Here is a 27,680-nt window from a genome sequence, read left to right on the forward strand (position 1 = left end):
CAGAAGACATTGTTTAAAAAAAAAAGTATTTATTAAACCGCAACCGTCAAAACAGTATGAAATTCCTCTCACTTTGGTGTGACAGTATTTACGACCTGTAACTGGTCTGTCCATAGTTAACAGTCTCTGTGGTCAGTTAGTTGAGGACACATCTATGTACAGTGTTGAATGTATTTTTTCCCAGTGAGATAACATTACACTACAAATGGTTACACATATTCACCGTGGTCAATTCAAGCATTTAGTAACTCCTACGTAACCATTCTATTGTTAATAAAAAATAATGTAACATCAACTCTGATTTGAATATGACCCTCAACACAAAGAAAACAAACACATTTCATACAATATGCAAATGTATGACTCCTGTCAGCTCATTGTAAATAAAATAACTGACTTCCCTAGTTAAATAAAGGTTAAATAAAAAATATATATATGTTTACCAGGTTTTTTTTCTTCAGATTTGAACAACAATGTGCTCCAGTTAAAATGAAAATAATTCAGAAAGTGTGTTTTGTTCATACAGCACTCACTATACATGAAGTGGGCCATTGGGCTTCCTTACTGGTGCGCCAATCCACCTTTTCATTTCCACCAGAAGCCCTGGGTATAACCTCAAAAGTTGGAGTCCAACACCTATAGTAAATGATGTAAGACTCAAGGCCAGTAATACAAACTCATATGATCACTTACGACTTCTCTACTTTCTCTTTGTACCGTCATGGCATAACAAGCCCTTTGACATTCTTCAGACCCAATTGGGTATGATGTAAACGGGATTATTTTCATAGTTTGATGTCCCAAAGTACTTAACTGATATTCAAATTAGACCAATTAGTCAAAGTAAACAAACTAGCTAGCAGTACAAGTGGCTAGCAGTAATTCATAGATGATCACTGTATCAATGCGACAGAAGTGTACTACAATCATTTCACGTCATTGTAGGCTTAATCGGGAAGTCCCCTGTTTTGACCAAATGTGGGTAACACAAACTGGCAAAAAAAATAACCAGGGATGCAGTGGTAGTGATAAAAAGGGTCCTTTCTGATCGCCAATCAAGATGATGGGTGGCGAGTAACGCCCATGTTAACGATTCTAATTTAGTGGGTTGATATCTAACCTTGTCTACAGTAAGACACATTCTGTCTCGACACCTAGCTAATCGTAGGCCTAAATCATAAAAGCTGCAATCATATTTCACATGAAAATGAACAAACTATTGTATCATAATTGCTGTAAAGTTGTTTAAAGGCCCAGTGCAATGAAAAACGTGATTTTCACACTATGAGGTTGGAATAATACTGAGAAATTGATGATAATGCCAAGTTTGGTGTAAGAGCTGTTTGAAAAGACAGCCTGAAATTTCAGACAGAGGGTTCAACATAGAAACCAAAAGGGTTCTACCTGGAACCAAAAAGGGTTCTGCCAAAGAACCTTTTTGGAACCCTTTTTTCAAGGTGTACCCTCGACCACCAGTCTCCACATTTTATCACCTGGTGATACGTTTTAAGTAGTTTTTTGTACTTTTTTGCATATTTACATAAAATGAAGAAAAATACATGCCAGATATGCTACCTGTGTTTATGACAAATGATATACAACAAGTAACGTGTGACTAGCTACAGTTGAGTACGTTTTAAGTGTCGAGTGATATTTGATAGAAAATGGAATTCAGCAATAGATCGATGCTCAAAATTCATTAACAGTTCAATTTCCTCGTTACCTTTTGTGTTTTTATTTTTTTTCTGAGCGCTTTGTCATCTTCACACCTTTGAAACGTGTCTCCTGAAAATACTTGAAATACAATGCATGAGTTCCCTCAAACTGTGACTCCAATCTCCGCTCAATACAAAAATACACTCTTCATCTCTCTCTGTTTTTTTGCACTATAAAGGTACACTGACATAGGGTGAAATCACATTGACATGTCATGGAACTAATATATTTTACAAAACATTAGAAATTGCACAAACTAAATAGGGGTTCTTCGCACCATTCTCTCCCCACTCTCGGTCCATAGGCGTATTTGAGCTAGTAAACGACGACAGAATGTATGAGCTTGTGCAGACCCAAACAGGTTGATGTCCTTCCTCAAGATGCACTAGCAGCTCCTACGGCTCCACTTCCAAAGAGTCCGGAGGCATTCCGATTTTATAGCCTGCTGTCCATCATCCTGGCAGCACTAAATCCACTTTGACGGCCCCTCTGGATCCTCCTCCCCTCCCTGTAATTGGTTCCTAGGGGTTGTAACCCCTGACGGCCCCAGGCCGCCGTTGTAGTGGGCCACTAGCGACACAATGGTAGGCCTGACCATGTCAGAGTAAGCAGGGAAGGCTAAGTCCAGGGTTGCATTCCCCAGCTGGGGGACGTCGCTGGTGGGCTGCCCAAGGGAGGCAACCATGAAAGTTAAGTTGTGGTGGTTGGTTTTGCGGGCACTGCCTCGGACGGCTTTGGGCGGTGCCTTGGAGGAGTTCCTGAGGCTGGAACCCCTCTGAGGCTCTTGGCACCTCAGCAGCGCTCGGAAGCACCTGTGGAACTGGCATGCCAGTGCACACACACGCATGCCCACGTTCAAACACACACCCAACATGCAGACGGACAAACAGAAGGAAAGATGCAGAGACAGTAGATCTGTTGGCTGTGTATTATCAGATTGATCCACTAAGGAATGTTCAGGCTAGAAAACACATACAGTCATGGCCTTTCTTAATATGGGGAAAACAAATTATGTGAGTATGTACTATCGTTAGCCTTTATTCATTGCAAACAGCAGTGTTAAGCTTTAAGGACCATTTACTAATGTACCTACTTCAAGTTGTTACCTACCCCAACTCCACAAAGACTACTTAGAGATACTTGTGTACCTGCTTGAGGTTAATATATGCCATTTAGCATACAGTCATGCGTGCATACATTTTACGTATGGGTGGTCCCGGCAATCGAACCCACTACCTTGTGGTTACAAGCACCATGCCCTACCAACTGAGCTACAAAATCCCATCTCCACAGGCACAATCACATGAACTCTCCAACTTCCTGCTGACAAACAAGGGGTCCATACAAGTTGAGCCTTTCTCACCAGGGAAATTAATTCGCTCCGTGACACATGACTCCCGCTCTCTTTCTCTTGAGAAGTGCAATGGTCGATAATTACGAGCAATTCGGAGCCGTCTGATTGGATACCTCCTTTTCCCTTTTCATGTGAAACAAAGCTGAGAGACACTAATTATTTGTGCATTTCCCAAATGGAATTAAATGCTGAATTAATTACATTCTCAATCAAGAATGGAACAATTTCAGCTTTTTCAATTGGATAAGTGTTTGCTAATGTGAGGTGCTGGTAACCTTAAATGGAAAAAGCCTGCTGAGGTAAGAGGACAACAGAGACTTATTTTCTCAACCGTACCCTAACCACTACATCATAGTCCCATCCCAGAGAGATGAGCAATGATTACAATAAGTGACTAGATGGAGTCAGGTCTATAATTATTAGCACCCTTGATAAAGATTAGCAAAAAAGATTGTATACAATAAATAATACAATTAATACAAATACTGAACTATATTGTATTCTCAAAAAATGTGGAAATATTGCTCAGAGAAAGAGATTTTGTTTAACAAGTAATTTTAAAAAATATATATATTTTAAAAAAGGGTAAAAATGATTGGCACCCCTGTTTGCAGCACGCTCCCCTTGCGAGGGTAACAACACTAAGCCTCATTCTAAAATGGCTTATGACATTGGAAAACATGTTGGGAGGGATTTTAGACCATTGATCCATACAGAATCTTTCCAGATCCTTGATATCCTTCGTCTGCGCTTATGAACTGCCCTCTTTAATTCAAACCACAGGTTTTCAATAGGGTTCAAGTCCGGAGACTGAGATGGCCATTACAAAATGTTGATTTTGTAGTCAATTAACCATTTCTTTGTGGATTTGAATGTGTGCTTGGGGTTATTGTCTTGCTGGAAGATCCACCTCCGGCCAAGTTTCAGCCTCCTAACAAAGACAACCAAGTTTTTGTCAAAAATCTCCTGGTACTGGGTAAAGTTCATGCTGCTGTTGACCTTAGTAAGAGCGCCTGGACGAGTGGAAGAAATATAGAGCCATAACATCAAAGATCCACCACCATATTTTACCGTAGGTATAAGGTACTTTTCTGCATATGCTTCTGCCTATCAAGAGAAATAGATTGAATTCTGCATGAACACGCCATCTATATTTAAAATCCACAAAGTGATCAGGCAACTACAGATGATCTATCGCACGTTTCATTCATTTATTAATTATTAAAAAACTCCAGATCCTGTTTTAAAAGCATAACAATTAGGCCAATGGTTTGATTTGATTCCAGGCGTGCATACATACAGATGGAGACAGAGACCTTAGTAGAAAAAGCCTAAGGCCCAGGCTGAACTTTCACAACCCTTCCGTCCTGTACCGCCATCTTAAGGGCACTGACGTCACCTCCCTTGAGAAAACGTAGTGTACTTAGTATACTCAGCATATTTCATGTATACTTATAGTCTACTACATTTCCTCAAGAGAAGTCAAAAAGTAGAGAGCCCTACGGCACCGTTGCCTCTTCAGATGGAAAACACTAAAACAGAGACCCCCCCCCCCCCCCACACACACACACACACACACACACACACACACACACACACACACACACACACACACACACACACACACACACACACACACACACACACACACACACAGACAGAGAAAAGATAATCCAGACAAAAGCAAGATACAGTAACACAGATCCACAGTACATTGGCAAAAGTAGACAATCCCCATCTCATGATGTCATATTGGAGAGGCTAGAGACTGGCATGAGGTGGATAGAACCTCTATGATCTTGTTGTTGAGCATCCCCTGGTTTTTGTCAGCTGTCAAAACACAAACCCTACTGGGGAGAGGTATATGATAGATGAGTGAGAGGTGGAAAGCAGAGCAAGAGACAGCAAAAAGCCACATACTGTATGGGTGATATAGGGGGATACATCAAATAGTGGGTCTAAGACCAGGATGGAAAGAACTGAGATATGTAGGTGGAATGAGAGAAGTTGTGAGAAAGTTTATAATGAACTTTGTTCTGGTCTCGTTCAGTGCACTGAAGCTAGATCTAGATGTCTCATTGGCACAGGATGAAAAACACCTGAGGGGAATGTCACGAAGAGGGGTGGAGGAGTTGGTTAGCTCCAATGTTAGCTCCGCAAAAACGTCAGTTCATATAAAGGCCGGGAGTCAATCCAAACCTTCTAGTTGACAATGGAGATTCAAGGTAAATGCTGCAGACGTCGGCTCAATTGAAAATGACCTTTTAAAGCGGCAATCAGTAGTTGAAACGATAACAAAGCGTACTCCCACTTTTTTTTATTTAACCAGGCAAGTCAGTTAAGAACAAATTCTTATTTTACAGTGACGGACTACAGGGGAACAGTGCCTTGTTCAGGGGCAGAAAGACAGATTTTTACCTTGTCAGCTCAGGGATTCAATCCAGCAACCTTTCAGTTACAGGCCCAACACTCTAACCACTAGGCTACATGCTGCCCCAAAACAACTGACCATCCATAATGTCAAAGTTATATTTGTAATGTTTTGAGGCTATACAGTGTTTCTTTATACTTATTGTTTACAAACATTGGAGTAAAACAGCTTATATTATGGGTTTTGATGGCATACGACAGTTGAACTAAGTTCATGAGGCATTTATAAGTTACATCAATGGGTACATATACAGTACCAGTCAGAATTTTGGCCACACCTACTCATTCTTCATTATTACTATTGTCTACATTGTAGAATAATAGTGAAGACATCAAAACTATGAAATAACACATATGGAATCATATAGTAACCAAAAAAGTGTTAAACAAATCAAAATATAAATGTATATTTGATATTCTTCAAAGTAGTCACACTTTGCCTTGATGACAGCTTTGCACACTAATTTTAAAGGAAATACACGGAGTATACAAAACATTAAGAACACCTGCTCTTTCCATGACATAGACTGACCAGGTGAATCCAGGTGAAAGCTATGATCCCTTATTGATGTCACTTGCTAAATCCACTTCAATCAGTGTAGATGAAGGGGAGGAGTCAGGTGGTTAAAGAAGGATTTTTAATCCTTGAGACAATTGAGACATGGATTGTGTATGTGTGCCATTCAGAGGGTGAATGGGCAAGACAAAATATTTAAGTGCCTTTGAACAGGGTATGGTAGTAGGTGCCAGGCACACCTGTTTGTGTCAAGACCTGCAACGCTGCTGGGTTTTTCACAGAACAGTTTCCCGTGTGTATCAAGAATGGTTCACCAACCAAAGGACATCCAGCTAATTTGTCACAACTGTGGGAAGCATTGGAGTCAACATGGGCCAGCATCCCTGTGGAACGCTTTGTAGAGTCCATGCCTAGACAAATTGAGGCTGTTCTTAAGGCAAAACGGTGATCCTAATGTTTGGTATAGCCATTGTATATAGATGATTTTATTCACAAAAACTGTTGTGAAACAACTGTTGAAAGGACTTGAGGAAGAAAGGGAATGGGAAGGGGGGGGGGGGGGGGGGGGAGATACCGAGTCAGTTGTACAACTAACTGCCTTCAACTGAAATGTGTCTTTCGCATTTCACCTAAACCCCTCAATAGTTGTAACGTGAATGACCTCGCTGACAGGAACTGATCATAAAGCAGGGAGATGTACACAGCTGGACAACAGTTTTTTCTCCTTCATTACTACTGATGTGTGATTGTAGGTAGAAATGTTTCATGTTTGATTTGCCAGTAGAAATGTCAGGTGTATAACCTTTAAAACGCTTCAAGCGCTTCATTCTTTTAACCGCAGACTATTTTCACTTTTTTTGGCAGCACCTTTTACTGGGCCTTTATAAAGATAGTAACTCTAAACAAAATGCTATATTTCAGCAAAATAATTTGGATATTTGTTTCCTTACCTCATAAGCAACAGGAAATGTGAATTATTGTTTGGACTATAATTAATGGACATGTTTGTATGGAGTTGATAATCGTTTAGTCAGGACAATTGAAGTCTGACATTTTAAAGTGGAAATTACAAACTTTAGAAGTCTTTTTAAACCCCAAATATACTACACGTTTGCATTATCTGCTGTGCAGGACATTTCCTGCAAAAACAGGGTGATCAAATGAAGATCCTGCATCTGTATGCTCGTTGTTATAGCAATTTTAACAATCCCCCATCTGCAACATCCATAGCCACCTTCACTGTAATAAGAGGGAGAGAAGTAGCTAATTGTACTCACCATATACACAGTGTCATACTGTTGTCTTCGACGGTCTTCAGTGAGACAAACACATACCGCTACTTGTATCTGTACAGCATTTTTAGTCTTCAACTCGCCTCAACTCACAGTTTCCATTGTTACGGGCTGGGAGGAATTGAAGACTGAAAATGACATACAGGACATTCCGGTCTCCGATTAGCGGGCTCAAAACTTCCTGTAAGGTCAGCCATTGGGTGGGATGAATGATTTGAAAGAGGCACGATGAGACATTGTAGTATTCATACTGTCATTACGTAGCACTATATCATTAATAGCGAGCTTGTGAGCAATAAACCTACATTTAAGACATAGAGGGCTTTCAACTTTGAACACCAGTGTTTCACTGTTGAGTAAAAGTTGCACTTGATACACACAACGCTGGACTCATAGGAAAATGTTAGAGCTGTATGTACATAACTACCTCAATTACCTCATACCCCGGCACATCGACTCGGTGCTGGTACTCCCTGTATTTACAGTAGCCATGTTATTACCTGGTACTCCCTGTATTTACAGTAGCCATGTTATTACCTGGTACTCCCTGTATTTACAGTAGCCATGTTATTACCTGGTACTCCCTGTATTTACAGTAGCCATGTTATTACCTGGTACTCCCTGTATATACAGTAGCCATGTTATTACCTGGTACTCCCTGTATATACAGTAGCCATGTTATTACCTGGTACTCCCTGTATTTACAGTAGCCATGTTATTACCTGGTACTCCCTGTATTTACAGTAGCCATGTTATTACCTGGTACTCCCTGTATTTACAGTAGCCATGTTATTACCTGGTACTCCCTGTATTTACAGTAGCCATGTTATTACCAGGTACTCCCTGTATTTACAGTAGCCATGTTATTACCTGGTACTCCCTGTATTTACAGTAGCCATGTTATTACCTGGTACTCCCTGTATCTACAGTAGCCATGTTATTACCTGGTACTCCCTGTATATACAGTAGCCATGTTATTACCTGGTACTCCCTGTATTTACAGTAGCCATGTTATTACCTGGTATTCCCTGTATTTACAGTAGCCATGTTATTACCTGGTACTCCCTGTATTTACAGTAGCCATGTTATTACCTGGTACTCCCTGTATATACAGTAGCCATGTTATTACCTGGTACTCCCTGTATATAGCCATGTTATTACCTGGTACTCCCTGTATATAGCCATGTTATTACCTGGTACTCCCTGTATATAGCCATGTTATTACCTGGTACTCCCTGTATTTACAGTAGCCATGTTATTACCTGGTACTCCCTGTATATACCCATGTTATTACCTGGTACTCCCTGTATATAGCCATGTTATTACCTGGTACTCCCTGTATATAGCCATGTTATTACCTGGTACTCCCTGTATATACAGTAGCCATTTTATTTTTACTCATCATTGTTATTCATTATTCACTGTGTATTTATTCCTCGTATTCCTCAAAAATAAAACCTCCTAACAGAATAACTCAACAAAAATACACTCTGCTTTATTTGTCCGTGAGTGGAATATATTTGATAACAAAACAGGGGGGTAAGATACAGTATATCAGAATTTGTACTGATCAATTATTTGGGTGTTTGTGGATATTTTATTGATATTGATATTTATTGATATATATGATATTTATCACCTTTTTGATAGGTATGCAACAATGGGATCTCCCCTAGAGGCAACTCCAGGAGTTTAGCTATAAGCAACTCTCTGTATGACAGTTCACTTCCTTGCCCTGACCACTGTTCAAACCCCCTTTATTTGACTCACTGGTCCAAAGAGCATAAGCGCTGTTCAAACCCCCTTTATTTGACTCACTGGTCCAAAGAGCATAAGCACTGTTCAAACCCCCTTTATTTGACTCACTGGTCCAAAGAGCATAATAAACAAAAATAACACACACAACACAAGGGTTGGAACCGGTTCAGGGAACAGAACCAAAAACCAGAGAATAACTACATTCTTCATGGAACAGAACCCTAACTGAGAACGATAGTGATCTACACTGTTTCCGGGAAGCATTATTTTAAAAGCATGGGAATCAGTTAATGACGATCTTTAATGTTCTGGGATTTTTTTCCTTCAGTTTCACAGCAAACAAAAAACATAACAAAGTATCTACACAAATCCCTGTGTCACTCAGAAACGTATTCTAGTGTCTGTCTGCCTTTGTCAGTGTGTGTGTAGGCTACTTGTTCCTCCCCCTCCCCCGAAGCATGCATATATTACTGTAGTTAATGACGTTACAGACGTGATTCAGAAATTAGGGAGAGAGATTTTTTTTTTACTAGAGAACAATGGATTCACTTTATCAATGCTAGTTAAGGAGACTATAGTTATCACGTTTCACATTGGATTTATTAACTACAAAAAAGGTATAACGTGTTTTTATTTTAATTCCTCTCTGTACACACAAGCTTGTTAGCTAGCCAGCTTGTGCTAGCTCTGGTCTAGCTCTTGAAAACTCAAAGCGGCACTATGTGTACATTTTTTTGATTTGATTTTTATTTCACCTTTATTTAACCAGGTAGGCTAGTTGAGAACAGGTTCTCATTTACAACTGCGACCTGGCCAAGATAAAGCAAAGCAGTGTGACACAAACAACAACACAGAGTTACACATGGAATAAACAAAGCTACAGTCAATAACACAATAGAAAAAGTCTATATACAGTGTGTGTATATACAAATGTGCACATGGCGTAAGGAGGTAAGGCAATAAATAGGCCATAGTAGCGAAGTAATTACAATTTAGCAAGTTAACACTGGAGTGATAGATGTGCAGATGATGATGTGCAAGTAGAAATACAGGAAATACAGGTGTGCAAAAGAGCAAAAAAGTAAATAAAACAATATGGCGATGAGGTAGGTAGTTGAATGTGCTATTTACAGATGGGCTGTGTAATGTAATGCAACTGAAAGTCATGATCAGGGGCTAGCTCTGGTCCAACGATAGGTAGCTCTGGTCCAACGTTAGTTAAGCCAACTCTCTGAAGTTCAAAGACAATCAAAGTTCCTCCATAGAAGCCGCTCCTCCGTAGGTATAATACTGTGGGCCTTATTCAGATAATGCACGTCATAACAACAAGATGCCTAGCGCTTCATGCCCAGCGCTCTCCCTTACCCGCAAAATGTCAGTCCTACGCCACACCCTACACTACACTTGTCTGTCTAATGCATATGCATAGCTGACACGCTGTCACGTTCCTGACCTATTTCTGTTAGTTTGTTGTATGTGTTAGTTGGTCAGGACGTGAGTTTGGGTGGGCATTCTATGTTTTCCGTTTCTATGTTGGTTTAAGGGTTGCCTGGTATGGCTCTCAATTAGAGGCAGGTGTTTGGCGTTTCCTCTAATTGAGAGTCATATTTAGGTAGGTTGTTTCACAGTGTTCGTTGTGGGTGGTTGTCTCCTGTGTCTGTGTCTGTGTTACACCATACGGGACTGTTTCGTGCGTTCGTCATTTTGTGTAGTCATTTTTCCTGTTCGTGATTTCTTCGTGTTTCATGTAAGTTCGTCGTCCAGGTCTGTCTACATCGTTTTGTTGTTTTGTAATATATCAAGTGTTCTTCGTGTGTTTAGTTCGTCTTGCAAATAAATAATTATGTATTCACAACCCGCTGCGCCTTGGTCGAATCACTACTCCTCCTCTTCGGTTGAAGAGGAGGAGGAACACCGTTACACACGCTCCATAGTAAGCTGCTCTATCCATTGGTGAAGTCATTTAATGTCAATTTAAATGTTTAAAAAAATATATATTTGATTTCAGAAGTTTAAAAAGGAACAGAAAGGAACGATTTGAACTGTAAGTTTTTGTTTAGGGTTCAAACCGGTTCAGGGCTTTATTTTGCTGGTCGGGAATAGTGGAACGGAACAAAACAAATAACGGTTCCGTTCAGACCCGAAACGATTGGGAAATCATTTTGGTTCCAACCCTTGCAATGTGGCAGTACTTTCGATTGAGTTACAGACATTTCCCGCCTCTTAGTTGGCACGGCCTTGATGTTTCTGTAAATAAATCAAATGTCCCTAACAACAACTGCATACAGAGTAATAGTCATCCACTCTGCCCACATGATTAGGGAACAACACTAGGATAACATCAGTCCGTTTTACTGACTGATTAGGGAACAACACTAGGATAACGTCAGTCCGTTTTACTGACTGTTCCCTAATCAACACCAGGATAACGTCAGTCCGTTTTACTGACTGATTAGGGAACAACACCAGGATAACATCAGTCCGTTTTACTGACTGATTAGGGAACAACACCAGGATAACATCAGTCCGTTTTACTGACTGATTAGGGAACAACACCAGGATAACATCAGTCTGTTTTACTGACTGATTAGGGAACAACACCAGGATAACATCAGTCCGTTTTACTGACTGATTAGGGAACAACACCAGGATAACATCAGTCCGTTTTACTGACTGATTAGGGAACAACACTAGGGTAACATCAGTCCGTTTTACTGACTGATTAGGGAACAACACCAGGAGAACATCAGTCCGTTTTACTGACTGATTAGGGAACAAGACTAGGATAACGTCAGTCCGTTTTACTGACGGATTAAGGAACAACACCAGGATAACATCAGTCCATTTTACTGACTGATTAGGAACAACACCAGGATAACATCAGTCCGTTTTACTGACTGATTAGGGAACAACACCAGGATAACATCAGTCCGTTTTACTGACTGATTAGGGAACAACACCAGGATAACATCAGTCCGTTTTACTGACTGATTAGGGAACAACACCAGGATAACATCAGTCCGTTTTACTGACTGATTAGGGAACAACACCAGGATAACATCAGTCCGTTTTACTGACTGATTAGGGAACAACACTCGGATAACGTCACATGAATGTATAGCCTAAGTGGTAACAATACATTCGATTAGAACGATCTTATCAGAAATAACTTAAAGTGAAGTGGGTGACAAGGATGTTTCACAAGTTGTTAAACACACAAGATCAGCCAATCCGTTTTGACAGTTGGTCGTATTGAGAGAGAATAATGCTGTCTCAATGACAAAACTACAACTGATGACTTTTAGTTACGTTAATTGTCTCCGATTGATTGGTTGTTTGCTTATGAGGAAATACAGAAACTGACTGTGTTAGGCTCTGATGAAGGGCTGAATGTCGTAGACAAAATGGATCCGCAGGGAATATACAATGAGATCCACAATGATTGACACCCTTGATAAAGATAATTTAAATACTGAGCTATGTTGTATAAAAAAAATGTTTTTAAATAAGAAATTATTTTATACTATTACAAATGCTTAGAGAGATTTTGTTTAATGTAGTTTTTCTGAAAAATGTAAGGGTAAAAATGATTGACACCCGTTTTCAATTGAAGCACTAGAACAAAGCATTATATTATACAGCTGATGCTGCAGATGGAGCAAAATCCTTTGTCCGCGCGCACACACTCACACACACAAGCACACACGCACGCTCGCATGCACGCACGCTCTCACACACACACTCACACACACGGACACTCACATACACATACACATTCACACACACACAAAGCTGTCTTTTTAAACCTGTCTGGAAAAAAAACTACTATATTTTTGTCGAAAGAAATGATCTGAGCTGCACACACACACACTCACACACACAAGCACACACCCTCGCACGCACACTCACACACACACACACACACACACACACACACACACGCACACACACACACACACAAGCACGCTCGCACATACACACACACACACACAAGCATGCACACTCGCACGCACGCACGCACGCTTGCACACACACACACACACAAGCACACAAGCACGCACGCACGCACGCACGCACACACACACAAGCACGCACGCTCGCATGCACGCACGCTCTCACACACACACTCACACACACAAGCACGCATGCACGCTCGCACACACACACACACTCACTCACGCACACACACACACGGACACTCACACACACATACACATTCACACACACACAAAGCTGTCTTTTTAAACCTGTCTGAAAAAAAACTACTATATTTTTGTCGAAAGAAATTATCTGAGCTGCATGCGATTGAAGTCACAGGAATTGAAGCAATTGACGTCACAAGTCACAGGAAGCATGTGCTCCTTTCGATACCTTCATTTGGACACCAAACCCACCGCTGGTGTCGGTGGCCAATGAAATGTAAACACATAGAGTTTGCTAAACGGGCATAGGCACTTGGCACCTACTGTAAAATATGGTGGTGGATCTTTGACATTATGGGGCTGTTCAGCGACCATGTCTCACAGCTGTTTACTGGTGAAGGTGTACTGAAGGTCTACTGAAGTTGTACTGAAGGAATACTGAAGGTCTACTGAAGGAGTACTGAAGGAATACTGAAGGTCTACTGAAGGAATACTGAAGGTGTACTGAAGGAATACTGAAGGTCTACTGAAGGAATACTGAAGGTCTACTGAAGGAATACTGAAGGTCTACTGAAGGTGTACGGAATGAATACTGAAGGTGTACTGAAGGAATACTGAGGGTGTACTGAAGGAATACTGAAGGAATACTGAAGGAATACTGAAGGTCTACTGAAGGAATACTGAAGGTCTACTGAAGGAATACTGAAGGTCTACTGAAGGTGTACTGAAGGAATACTGAAGGTCTACTGAAGGAGTACTGAAGGTCTACTGAAGGAGTACTGAAGGTGTACTGAAGGTGTACCGAAGGTCTACTGAAGGAATACTGAAGGAATACTGAAGGTCTACTGAAGGAATACTGAAGGTCTACTGAAGGAATACTGAAGGTCTACTGAAGGTGTACTGAATGAATACTGAAGGTGTACTGAAGGAATACTGAAGGTGTACTGAATGAATACTGAAGGAATACTGAATGGTCTACTGAAGGAATACTGAAGGTCAACTGAAGGTGTACTGAATGAATACGGAAGGTCTACTGAAGCCTACTGAAGGAATACTGAAGGTGTACTGAAGGAATACTGAAGGTCTACTGAAGGTGTACTGAAGGTGTACTGCAGGAGTACTGAAAGTGTACTGAAGGTCAACTGAAGGAGTACTAATAACCCGATTTCTTTCACTTTGTATTCATGTGGATGATTACGAGCGTGTCTCTCTCAACTAGTTATGAAGATGTAGGTGACCCCATTGTGTAATGTTACGTTATGAAGATGTAGGTGACCCCATAGTGTAATGTTACGTTATGAAGATGTAGATGACTCCGTGGTGTAATGTTATGTTATGACAATCATGTAGATGACTCCATGGTGTAATGTTACGTTATGGAGATGTAGGTGACCCCATGGTGTAATGTTACGTTATGAAGATGTAGGTGACCCCATGGTGTAATGTTACGTTATGAAGGCGTAGGTGACCCCATGGTGTAATGTTACGTTATGGAGATGTAGGTGACCCCATGGTGTAATGTTACGTTATGAAGATGTAGGTGACCCCATGGTGTAATGTTATGTTATGGAGATGTAGGTGACCCCATGGTGTAATGTTACGTTATGGAGATGTAGGTGACCCCATGGTGTAATGTTACGTTATGAAGATGTAGGTGACCCCATGGTGTAATGTTACGTTATGGAGATGTAGGTGACCCCATGGTGTAATGTTACGTTATGAAGGCGTAGGTGACCCCATGGTGTAATGTTACGTTAGGAAGATGTAGGTGACCCCATGGTGTAATGTTACGTTATGGAGATGTAGGTGACCCCATGGTGTAATGTTACGTTATGACAGTCATGTAGATGACCCCATGGTGTAATGCTATGTTATGGAGATGTAGGTGACCCCATGGTGTAATGTTACGTTATGACAGTCATGTAGATGACCCCATGGTGTAATGCTATGTTATGGAGATGTAGGTGACCCCATGGTGTAATGTTACGTTATGGAGATGTAGGTGACCCCATGGTGTTGTGTTACAATTATGTCAGGATGTAAACCACAGTATTACTAGGGTTGCAAAAGGATGTAACCTTTCCCCTAATTCGCAGGTTTTCCAGAAATTCCCAGAATCCTCCAACCTTGATTTCTGGAAAAACCTGAGAATTTGGAAGTATGACCATTCCATTCTAACAGTGATGAGCATGATTATCTATCTCACCTGCTTGTTCATGAAGATATAGATAACAGGGTTGAAGACCGTGCTGGTCTTGGCCATGATCGCGGGGACGATGCTGGCCTCGGGGGTGACCAGGCCCGGGCGTCCGAAGGTGGCCAGCAAGGCCATGACCCCATATGGCAACCAGCACATCAGGTACACCATCACCATGACGACCACCATGACGAGAACACGCTGCTCCCTCTTCCTGCTCATAGCTGTGTTGATGGCGGTAACCTGCCCGAGGCAATAAGCAGGGAAGGAGAGACGACAGTCGATGAAAGAGAAAGATACCAAAGGAAAAAGAGGTAACAGAGGGGGGGGGGGGCATAGACAGACAGGAAGCGAGAGAGAACAACCTTTAGAATGTCATTCTTGCTCGTCAGACACGGGGAACACAATGGCATTAGAGGGGAATCAGAGAAAGACAATGAAGGGAATGAGATGGAATGGCTTTATACCCAGACAGGCATGTTCTGACAAACAAACAGAAAGTGCTTAGCTACTGTTTAGGAGTCCTCATTTTATAGATTTTCCCCTAATTGTAAACAGTTGGTCGGCACCAGAGGAGGCTGGTGGGAGGAGCTATAGGAGGACGGGCTCATTATAATGGCATGAATTACCTTTATTTAACTAGGCAAGTCAGTTAAGGACAAATTCTTATTTACAATGACCTCCTACCCCGGCCAAACCCAGACGACGTTGGGCCAATTGTGCTCCGCCCCACGGGACTCCCAATCACGGCCGACTGTGTTACAGCCTGGAAATTAACCAGGGTCTGTAGTGACGCCTCTACCACCGAGATGCAGTGCCTTAGACCGCTGCATCACTCGGGAGCCCCGTTCCATCAAACACATCATATGGAAACCATGGAAACCACGTTAAACTCCTTCCATTATTAATTCCATTCCAGACATTACAATGAGATGTACTCCTATAGCTCCTCCCACCAGCCTCCTCTGTTAGGCACAATGCAACATCAGGGATACATGTCACATGTCTTGACATGGCTGGATTCTGAGGAACACACTCATGCACTGACACTATAGAAACACACACACACACTAGAAACACACACACACACTAGAAGCACACACACTAGAAACACACACACACTAGAAACACACAGACACTATAGAAACACACACACTATAGAAACACACACACACATACTATAGAAACACACACACACACACTAGAAACACACACACTATAGAAACACACACACACACACTAGAAACACACACACTATATTAACACACACACACACAGTACCCGCTGAACTTCTTTCTCTGCACAAACTTGAGCTGTTTTATTTTCACTGTCTGCATTGTTTCCCAATGGCCGCCCATCATATCAAATCAAATGTTATTTGTCACATGCTTCGTAAACAGGTGTAGACTAACAGTGAAATGCATACTTACGGCCCTTCCCAACAATTCAGAGATATTCTGAATTCAAAGATAAATAATAGTAAAAAAAATATATAAGAATCACACGTGGACCAAACAAACAAGTTTCCACGGAGACAGACACACCGACAGCAACCCGGGTTCAAAAGGCCTCAGTGCTGACATGATTTAGGGGATCGGAGTGTTTTTATTTTATTTATTTATAATTTTACCCCCTTTTCTCCCCAATTTCGTGGTATCCAATTGTTAGTAAATCTCTTGTCTCATCGCTACAACTCCCGTACGGGCTCGGGAGAGACGAAGGTCGAAAGCCATGCGTCCTCCGAAACACAACCCAACCAAGCCGCACTGCTTCTTAACACTTTGGTTTCCATTGGGCTGTCCATTATTGTTACAATGTCTGTTGGTGCGTGTGAGTACCTGTGCTGTGTATTTTGGCTTTCATGCCATTGTGGATTGCGCAGATGATTATGGGTCTCGTCCAGTGTGTTATTTATTCGAGGTACTCCTCGCTCTTTTGTTTTGGGTTTCTACCCTGTGTTTTGTTATGTGTTTGTTTGGTCTACGTCCCCGTGCCTTTACACGGCACGCCGTCATTTAGGCTTAATAAAAAAAACTATTACTCATTCCTGCGCCTGTCTCCCGAATCATTCATGCCAGCGTGACGCACTCGAACAACATCAGAAAAAAACATTACTGAAGCCTCAAACAACTTCCAGGTTTCAGCCATCAATCACTAATCTCATGGCAGCTAATCATGACAACAAGATTCACTCAATCCGTCTCTGCCTTTGTCTCGCCAAAGACAACCCTGTGATGATTTGATAACTGTTGGAGGTCTCTTCCCACTCCCCTATGTATTGTGGGTTAGGGTTAACTAGACACTAACGAACAAGGAAGTATTATCACATTTCAAAGTATTTTGATATAAATTATATCCAAACATTACCATAATTATTATGTTTACAGTGGGAATTACCAGTAAATTGGTTAAAGTTTGGACTGCTTGGGACTCTTTATTCATGCTGCTGTTGAGGCCTCTGCGTCATAAGCAACTTTTTTCAGTTTGGCCTAGAGGCAGAGACCAATTTAAACAAAAGCATTTTAAGTAGGAAAAGGTCCGAATTGGAGAGGAAATGTCAAATCTTCGATAGATGCTAGGTTTTTCATCCACTCTCCATTTTGGCTCTAAACAACACTTTGGGCCATAAAATAACTGTTCATCTGGGGAAAGGGGACTAAATGGGTTCAAAAAGCATTAGATTGAATCCATTAAGCGTCCTTTGATTTCCCCCAAAACAATCGACTAAAAGACCGATTGGGTAATTCATGACTTGGCTCAGTGACTTTAAAAGCCTTGGTAAGAGGAGATACAAACACAGAAAAGAAAATGTCCCTCAAGGAGCATTGTGTTGTAGCCAAGAAGAGGTCAACATTATTGACATCCCTAAAGGTTCTTAGAAATAAAGTAATGTATAGTTTTGTATTTGGTCCCATATTCATACCACACAATGACTATACCAGGCACAGCCAGAAGAGGACTGGCCACCCCTCATAGCCTGGTTTCTCTCTAGGTTTCTTCCTAGGTTTTGGCCTTTCTAGGGAGTTTTTCCTAGCCACCGTGCTTCTACACCTGCATTGCTTGCTGTTTGGGGTTTTAGGTTGGGTTTCTGTACAGCACTTTGAGATATCAGCTGATGTAAGAAGGGCTATATAAATACATTTGATTTGATTTGATTTGACTACATCGACTACATTACTCTACAAACTTGCTAGATGCATTTGCAGTTCGTTTTGGTTGTGTTTCAGATCATTTTTGTGCCCAAGAGAAAATAATGGTAAATAATGTATGAGTGAGAAAGTTACAGAGGGTCAAAGATCATAACCCCAAGACATGCTAACCTCTCACTATTACCAATAACAGGGGAGCCCCCCCCCCCCCCCCCACCCCACCTCACTAGCTCTGACTTTGCTGATAGCTCCTTTATTGGGGGAAAATGTACTTACTATGACTGTGATATGTGGACGACCCACCTATCTGTCTTAAGCTGACTGCACTAACTGTAAGTAGTTCTGGATAAGAGTGTCTGCTAAGTCAGGGGTTCCCAAATTTTTTCACACAGGCCCCTCTTCCAGCATTGGGGAACACAACCCCCCCCCCCCCCCCCCCCCACGCGCCATGTCTATTTCTATGGGCAAAAGCACTGTTCATGACACAAACTGTTTACACCCCTCTTATTTGCGGAGAGAACAGGTTTTAAAGCTTATTTCTTGCAATTCTATCCACTTTGCCAGGTCTAATGTGTATTCATGTCATATTTGAGTGACTCATTCATTAAAACAAAATCTATGGACTAAAAAAAACTAACTAAAAAACAGCTGACATGTTGATCTGGACATTTCTGACAAATTATAAATAGCTCTCTAAGGGCTGCAATGACTGGCATGACAAGAGGAAATGATGATGCACTACCCAATTTAGAAAATGCACCTTGTGCAAAGTTGAAAGCCGGACTGAGTTTATTTGCTGACCCCCTCACCCAACTGTTTGGGAACCACTGTGCTAAATGACTCAAAAGTAAGTTTTTTGGTGTTTTTTTGCATACAGTATAGCTCAGTAATTTAATGTTGTGGTGTTACAGCATGAATTCAAAATGGATTAAATAAATAAACATCTCACCATTTACACACCACAACTCATAATGACAAAGTGAAAACATGTTTTTAGACATTTTTGTACATATATTGAACATTGAAACATAAATAGCTCATTTACCTAATTACAGCTGTGAGTCTTTCTGGGTAAGTCTTTGAGAGCTTTGCACACCTGGATTGTACAATATTTGCCCATTATTAAATAAAAAATTCTTTAAGCTCTGTGAAATCGGTTGTTAAAATCATTGCTAGACACCCATTTTCAGGTCTTGCAATAGATTTTCAAGAAGATTTAAGTCAAAATGGTAACTCGGACACTCAGGAACATTCACTGTCTTATTGGTAAGAAATTCCTGTGCAGATTTGGCCTCATGTTTTAGGTTATTGTCGTGCTGAAAGGTGAATTAATCTCCCAGTGTCTGGTGGAAAGCAGACTGAACCTCGAAGCAGACTGAACCTCTAAGCAGACTGAACCTCGAAGCAGACAGAACCCTCGAAGCAGACTGAACCTCTAAGCGGACGGAACCTCTAAGCAGACTGACCTTCTAAACAGACTGAACCTCTAAGCAGACGGAACCTCTAAGCAGACTGACCTTCTAAGCAGACGGAACCTCTAAGCAGACTGAACCTCTAAGCAGACTAAACCTCTAAGCAGACTAAACCTCGAAGCAGACTGAACCTCGAAGCAGACGGAACCCTCGAAGCAGACTGAACCTCTAAGCAGACGGAACCTCTAAGCAGACTGACCTTCTAAGCAGACGGATCCTCTAAGCAGACGGAACCCTCGAAGCAGATTGACCTTCTAAGCAGACGGAACCCTCGAAGCAGACTGAACCTCTAAGCAGACGGAACATCTAAGCAGACTGACCTTCTAAGCAGACGGAACCTCTAAGCAGACGGAACCCTCAAAGCAGACTGACCTTCTAAGCAGACGGAACCCTCGAAGCAGACTGAACCTCTAAGCAGATGGAACGTTTAAGCAGACTGACCTTCTAAGCAGACTGATCCTCGAAGCAGACTGAACCTCGAAGCAGACTGAACCTCTAAGCAGACTGAACCTCTAAGCAGACTGATCTTCGAAGCAGACTGATCTCTCGAAGCAGACTGAACCCTCGAAGCAGACTGAACCTCGAAGCAGACTGAACCTCGAAGCAGACTGAACCTCGAAGCAGACTGAACCTCGAAGCAGACGGAACCCTCGAAGCAGACTGAACCTCTAAGCAGACGGAACCTCGAAGCAGACTGACCTTCTAAGCAGACTGAACCTTTAAGCAGACTGAACCTCTAAGCAGACTGATCCTCGAAGCAGACTGAACTCTCGAAGCAGACTGAACCTCGAAGCAGACTGAACCTCTAAGCAGACTGAGCCTCGAAGCAGACTGAACTTCGAAGCAGACTGAACCCTCGAAGCAGACTGAACCCTCGATGCAGACTGAACCTCTTTTCCTCTAGGATTGTGCCTGTGCTTACACAGTGCCTTCAAAAAGTATTCACACCCCTTGACCTTTTCCACATTTTGTGTTACAGACAAAATTTTAAATTGATTAATTTAGCCTAGACACAATACCCTATAATGTCAAAGTATAATGATGTTTTTCGAATTTTGTACTAATGAATAAAAAATGAAAAGCTGAAATGTCTTGAGTCATTAAGTATTCAATCCCTTTGTTATGACAAGGAGTCTAAATAAATCCAGCAGTAGAAATGTGCTTAACAAGTCACATAATAAGTTGCATGGACTCACTCTGTGTGCAATAATAGTGTTTAAACATGATTTTGAATGACTACTTCATCTCTGTACCCCCCACAATTATCTGTAAGATCCCTAAGTTGAGCAGTAAATTTCAAACACAGATTCAACCACAAATACCAGGGAGATTTTCCAATGCCTTGCAAGGGCACCTATTGATAGATGAGTTTTTAAAAAAGCAGACATTGAATGAGCATGAGCATGGGCATGGTAAAGTTATTAATTACACTTTGGATGGTGTATCAATACACCCAGTCACTACAAAAATACAGGCGTCCTTCCTAACTCAGTTGCCGGAGAGGAAGGAAACCACTCAGGGATTTCACCATGAGGCCAATGGTGACTTTAAAACAGTTACAGAGTTTAATGACTGTGATAGGAGAAAACTGAGGATGGATCAACAACATTGTAGATATTTCCCAATACTAACCTAATTGACAGAGGGAAATGAAGGAAGCCTGTACAGAATAAAAATATTCCAAAACATGCATCCTGTTTACAACAAGGCGCTAAAGTAACACTGCAAAAAATGTGTCAAAGCAATTCACTTTTTTACCATGAATACAAAGGATTATGTTTGGGGCAAATCCAATACAACACATTACTGAGTGCCACTCTCCATATTTTCAAGCATAGTGGTGGCTGCATCATGTTGAGAGTATGCTTGTAATTGTTAAGGACTGGGGAGTTTTTCAGGATAAAAAAGAAACAGAATGGAGCTAAACACAGGACAAATCCTAGAGGAAAACCTGGTTCACTCTGCTTTTCACCAGACACTGGGAGATGAATTCCCATTTTAGCAGGACAATAACCTAAAACACAAGGCCAAATCTACACTGGAATTTCTTACCAATAATACAGTGAATGCTCCTGAGTGGCAAAGTTACAATTTTGACTTAAATCTACTTAAAAATGTATGGAAAGACCTGAAAATGGGTGTCTAGCAATGATCAACAACCAATTTGGCAGAATTTGAAGAATTTTGACAAATAAAAATGGGCAAATGTTGCACAATCCAGGTGTGGAAAGCTCTTAGAGACTTACCCAGAAAGACTCACAGCTGTAATCACAGCCAAATGAGCTTCTCCAAGTATTGACTCAGGTGTGTGAATACTTATGTAAATTTAATTTTCAATAAGTTGCTAACATTTCTAAAAACATGTTTTCGTTATGGGGTATTTTGTGTAGCTATTCTGTGTAGATCCATTCAGTTTTCTGTTTTTCCTGAAAAATTCTCCAGTCCTTATCGATTACAAGCATACCCACAACATGATCACAGCCATTACACTCTTTAACTGTTTTAAAGTCAACATTGACCTCGTGTTAAAATCCCTGAGCAGCTTCCTTCCTCTCCGGAAACTGAGTTAGGATGGATGCCTGTATCTTTGTCCTGTCTTCGTGTATTGATTCTTTCTGAAGGCATTGTATATGGAGTACGGAAGATGTATTGGTGGCCTGAGATCAGTGAAACAATACTACATAGAGTAGAAGCAGCAGTAAGGGAAAGGGGGATACCTAGTCAGTTGTACAACTGAATACCTTCAACTGAAATGTGAATCAGAGAGGTAAGGGGGGCTGCCTTAATCGGCATCTTCAGCACACGGGGAACAATGGGTTAACTACCTTGCTCAAGGGCAGAGTGACAGATTTACCTTGTCAGCTCGGGGATTTGATCCAGCAACCGTTCAGTTACTGGCCCAACGCTCTAACCACTAGGCTACCTGCAGTAGCAGTAGTAGTAGCAGCAGTAGTAGTAGCAGCAGCAGCAGCAGCAGCAGCAGCAGCAGCAGCAGTAGTAGTAATAGCAGTAGCAGTAGTAGCAGCAGCAGTAGTAGTAGTAGTAGTAGTAGTAGTAGTAGTAGTAGTAGTAGTAGTAGTAGCAGCAGCAGCAGTAGTAGCAGCAGCAGCAGCAGTAGTAGTAGTAGTAGTAGTAGTAGCAGCAGCAGTAGCAGCAGCAGCAGTAGTAGTAGTAGCAGTAGCAGTAGCAGTAGTAGCAGCAGTAGTAGTACTAGCAGTAGTAGCAGTAGTAGTAGTAGTAGCAGCAGCAGTAGCAGTAGCAGTAACAGTAGTAGCAGTAGTAGTAGTAGCAGCAGTAGTAGTAGTAGTAGTGGTAGTAGCAGTAGCAGTAGTAATAGCAGCAGCAGTAGTGTAACGGATGTGAAATGGCTAGCTAGTTAGCGGTGGTGCGCGCTAGCAGCCTTTCAGTTGGTTACGTCACTTGCTCTGAAACCTTGAAGTAGTGGTTCCCCTTGCTCTGCAAGTGCCGTGGCTTTTGTGGAGCGATGGGTAACGATGCTTCGTGGGCGACTGTTGTTGATGTGTGCAGAGGGTCCCTGGTTCGCGCCTGTGTCGGGGCGAGGGGACGCTCTAAAGTTAAACTGTTGCAGTATCAGTAGTAGTAGTAGTAATAGCATCTCCTGTTTCTGTAGCTGAGACAGCTTGATGTACAAGTACCACAAGACCACTGAGTTAGTAACTTCACATCATAACCCTAACCTTCAATGAGTATTCAACCTCTCTGTAGTGTGAACAAAGAACCCATTGTCTTTTGGATTTCCTCGGCAGCTACTGCAGTCCATTTATTTTATGCAGTCGCAAAAAAATTGTTTTCGATTTTCGATTTAGATTTTTTTTTGTGGTATTAAATATAATAAAAAGGTGCTGTGTCATTGTGTGCCAGGTTTACTCTGGCTGACACTGTAATGGCAATGAACTAGAATAATTAGCATGTGTCAAATGAGTGTCCCTCTCTGGGGACAAAACAGTCTGAAATCTGGTCACATTGGAAGTTTCATTTTAATAACAGCATGGCCCGTGTTAAGACTATGACGGACCCTCAGACGGTCTGAATGTGATTGCCTTTTACCTCCGTTGCCCTCACAAGCTACACACAAAACAAAAAAAACTATGTTTATGAGGACTTGTGGTATAAACGTAGGCGAGGGGAAACACTGGTGGATACCACCTCACAAATGCACTTCTATACGTGCTTAATTGTATGTAAAATTAACTTAAACTGTGGCCTGCATAAACGTATTAAGAGCCACGGGTCATTCTAGAGCCCTGTCTCCATGCCATGTCTCAGTAGTCTGACTGACCAGCTACACTACATATAGTGCTGTGAACAGAACATGGCAGGTTGTTCCGGGTGTTAAATTGGAATTACATGAGCTGTCAAACAATGTAATGTCAGTGAAAGGCAAGGGAGAATACCATATGGTCAACTTTTTTTTTGCCTGAAATGTATTTGAACATTAGCAATGTTTACAGTACATCTACGCGACATCCTTTCAACTCCGGCCAACAATCAATCTGGAAGTCTATACTGCCCCACACCAGTGTCTCCTTAAAGCAAGCCAACAACTGCGAGAAGCCACTTTCTTTGCAGACACAGCGCCGGCACCAGCCCACAAATTAGAGTGCCTTAATGGGCTTAATTAATCCACATAATCAGTCAATTTAAAGCAGTAGACAACCTAAATGGATTAAACGTGTGCAGCCGACTTTGCACCGGTCGGTGAAAATCCCCTAATGCTGGAATGAGTCGATACCTCGCGTCCCCCGTGCTGTCTGCTTCCTTCAGCGCCAGGGACAACATGGACCTGCAGGTAATTATACTGGATTAGTGGAAGGTTGCTTGAATGTCCTTGTGGAAGGTGAAAACTGGGGCCTCTGATTTGAGTGTAATGCTCAGGTTACTGTAATGAATTACCCTTAAGGTGCGGGAAGTGCTGGGAGAGCAAGAAACCTGTGGCCTCTCATGCCCATGTAATGTCCAATCTATTTCCAGCGTGTGTCGTATCACCGAGGAGTTTGGTGATAAATGACATGTTCATATGCCCCCTTCCCCACCGTCTCTATATTTTAGATGGAGGTGATTAGCATCGGTGGCTCGCCAGCCTTGGAATAGGTGAGCCTCTATGTCGACTGGGCAGTGAAGCGAAAGCAAAATGACCGTGTACTGTTAGCCGAGGAAAGACAAACAGGCATCTTTCACCTTTAGGGCTGCATGCCTCAAGCAACAACCCACAAACCTGCCACCCGCACCACCGCATGGCTTCCCTCGGAAGACTCTTATAAAGCAGAGGACAGATCAATGTGGGTTAGCATCTGCCAAACAAAAGAGGTCTGCCATTATGTATCGTCTACGTCTCACAATCTTGGGAGAGATGAGCAGGAACGGAATGGTTTACAAAATATGAAAAACTTTCTGAGTGAAGACTGGATTTCATAATCCTGAGACCAGAACCACACCAGTTTTTCTCAGGGGCTTTTAAAATCAAGGCAAGGCATGAAACCAAGGCAAGGCCTGAAATCAAGGCAAGGCCTGAAACCAAGGCAAGGCCTAAAACCAAGGCAAGGCCGCAATCAAGTGTTATAGCGATGCTTATTCTGACCTCTGGATAGGTTTCCTTTCCTAAAATTCTGTATAATGAGGAAGAATCTGTGGATGGGAATCATAAGGGAATCAATCAGGCCATCTTGAAGTTCTAATGATTGACACACAACAGTATCTGTTCATTCATTATAGTCCTTTAAAAACCTGCTGTATGTAAAATATTTTGTGCTATTGGAAAATAAAAATGTTTGACTTTGGATGACCAAGTAATGATGTTTGTTTACAACTTTAGGTCTGTTTTCCTAAGAAGAAGTTAAATTTCAAATCAGACTCAAACAGTCACACAATGACATGTTCCCAAACACACACCAGACACACACCAAGCCCAGAAAGACACACACCAACCCGATAAATATACACACACCAAACCCAGAAAGACGCACACCAACCCCAGAAAGACACACACCAAGCTCAGAAAGACGCACACCAGACACACACCAAGCTCAGAAAGACACACACCAACCCCAGAAAGACACACACCAAGCTCAGAAAGACACACACCAACCCCAGAAAGACACACACCAACCCCAGAAAGACACACACCAAGCTCAGAAAGACAAACACCAAGCTCAGAAAGACACACACCAAGCTCAGAAAGACACACACCAACCCTAGAAAGACACACACCAGACACACACCAACCTCAGAAAGAAACACACAAACCCCATAAAAACACACACCAGACACACACCAGCCTCAGAAAGACACACACGCAGCACTTTTGACTGCCTGTTTCGCTTCAGCATTACAATTCCAGAGTCCACTTGGAGTCCCTGCCAGTCCTGCTGTAGCCTGTTAAATGTGATAGATCGTACACTTTGGGTCTCCCACATTAGGCTACACGAGGCTATAGTGGCCTGCTGAGACTCACTTGTTAAGGGCTCTCTCAGTAAGAAGACTAAACACTCAACTGCGCCCAGCAACAAACGCTCACAATCATTTGACATTTTAGGTGACACTCTTATCCAGAGAGACTTACAGTAGTGAGGGCATACATTTTCATATCCCCCCCCCCCCCCCCACCCCTGTAATTGTTCCCCCGTGATGAATCTAACCCAAAACCCTGTCATTGCAAGCGCCATGCTCTACCAACAGAGACACACGGGACCCCACCAAACCCTCCTTCCCTTTGTGTCACACCATCAAGGAGTTTCCCTTCTGTGTGAGAGGTCAGACACAGGGAATTATTATTGCTTTAAAACTTCTTCTCAATAGGGGGTGCTGTTTGCACTTTGTAATAATTTCGTTCCCAAATTAAACTGCCTCGTACTCAATTCTTGCTCGTACAATATGCATATTATTATTACAATTGGATAGAAAACACTCTCTAGTTTCTAAAACCGTTTGAATTATATCTGTGAGTGAAACAGAACTGGACTTAGAGCAATTTTCCTATGTGGATGTGAGAATGCAGAATTCTGCAAGCTGTTCCCAGATCAGTTTATTAATTTGCCTGTCTTCTATTGGTTGAGATGCACTGCATACGCCTTCCCCTGGATGCCAGTGAATAGTGAGACTTGAAATGGAGTCTCTAGGCAGATCTGAAAGGTTATAAATGGCTTGGGAAGGAAAGGTCCGGTCTTTGCCCTCTTCGCTCTGACGCAGGAAGGACCTTGGCATATCGTACTAGAAGCTCCGGTTATAGCTCTTAGATATATCCGGCTGTGTTTTTATTCGATATAGGCGTTAAAGACATCATAATGTTGTTATTTTAAACCAAGTTATATCAGTTTATGTCAGTATATTGCGATTTTCGGGTATTTATTTGTGTGGCGTTCTAGGGAGTTGGGTATCTCTGGCTCACATTGCTAATGTTTACTGCTAATTGCAACGTTGAAGACTACATTCTACAACCGAGCTACGATTCTTTTGGACAAAGGACAACTTTCCCAAGATTCTGATGCAAGCACATCAAAAAGTAAGAACTATTTATGCTGTTAATTCGTTGTTCTGTTGAAAAATGTAAAATGCATATTCCGCCATTAATTTCTGTGCGGTCTCGCTTTAACGCACGCTGTATGTCGTAGTAACGTTCATTTTAAAAATGTGACA

General features: G+C 41.8%; 1 protein-coding gene across 1 annotated transcript in view; it reads right to left on the reverse strand.

Moving 5' to 3' along the window:
* Positions 1–15: 15 nt before the first annotated feature.
* LOC129823662 (pinopsin-like) overlaps positions 16–27,680 on the reverse strand; it is a 66,520-nt gene continuing 38,855 nt past the window's right edge. The window contains exons 3-4 of the mRNA XM_055882551.1: positions 15,416–15,649; positions 16–2,536 (exon numbers count right to left, since the gene is read on the reverse strand). Coding sequence (XP_055738526.1) covers positions 2,183–2,536; positions 15,416–15,649 — 588 coding nt within the window. The 3' untranslated portion in view covers positions 16–2,182. The remainder of the gene's footprint in view (positions 2,537–15,415; positions 15,650–27,680) is intronic.

The sequence above is a fragment of the Salvelinus fontinalis genome, chromosome 26 (assembly GCF_029448725.1).
Source record: "Salvelinus fontinalis isolate EN_2023a chromosome 26, ASM2944872v1, whole genome shotgun sequence".
Classification (NCBI taxonomy): domain Eukaryota; kingdom Metazoa; phylum Chordata; class Actinopteri; order Salmoniformes; family Salmonidae; genus Salvelinus; species Salvelinus fontinalis.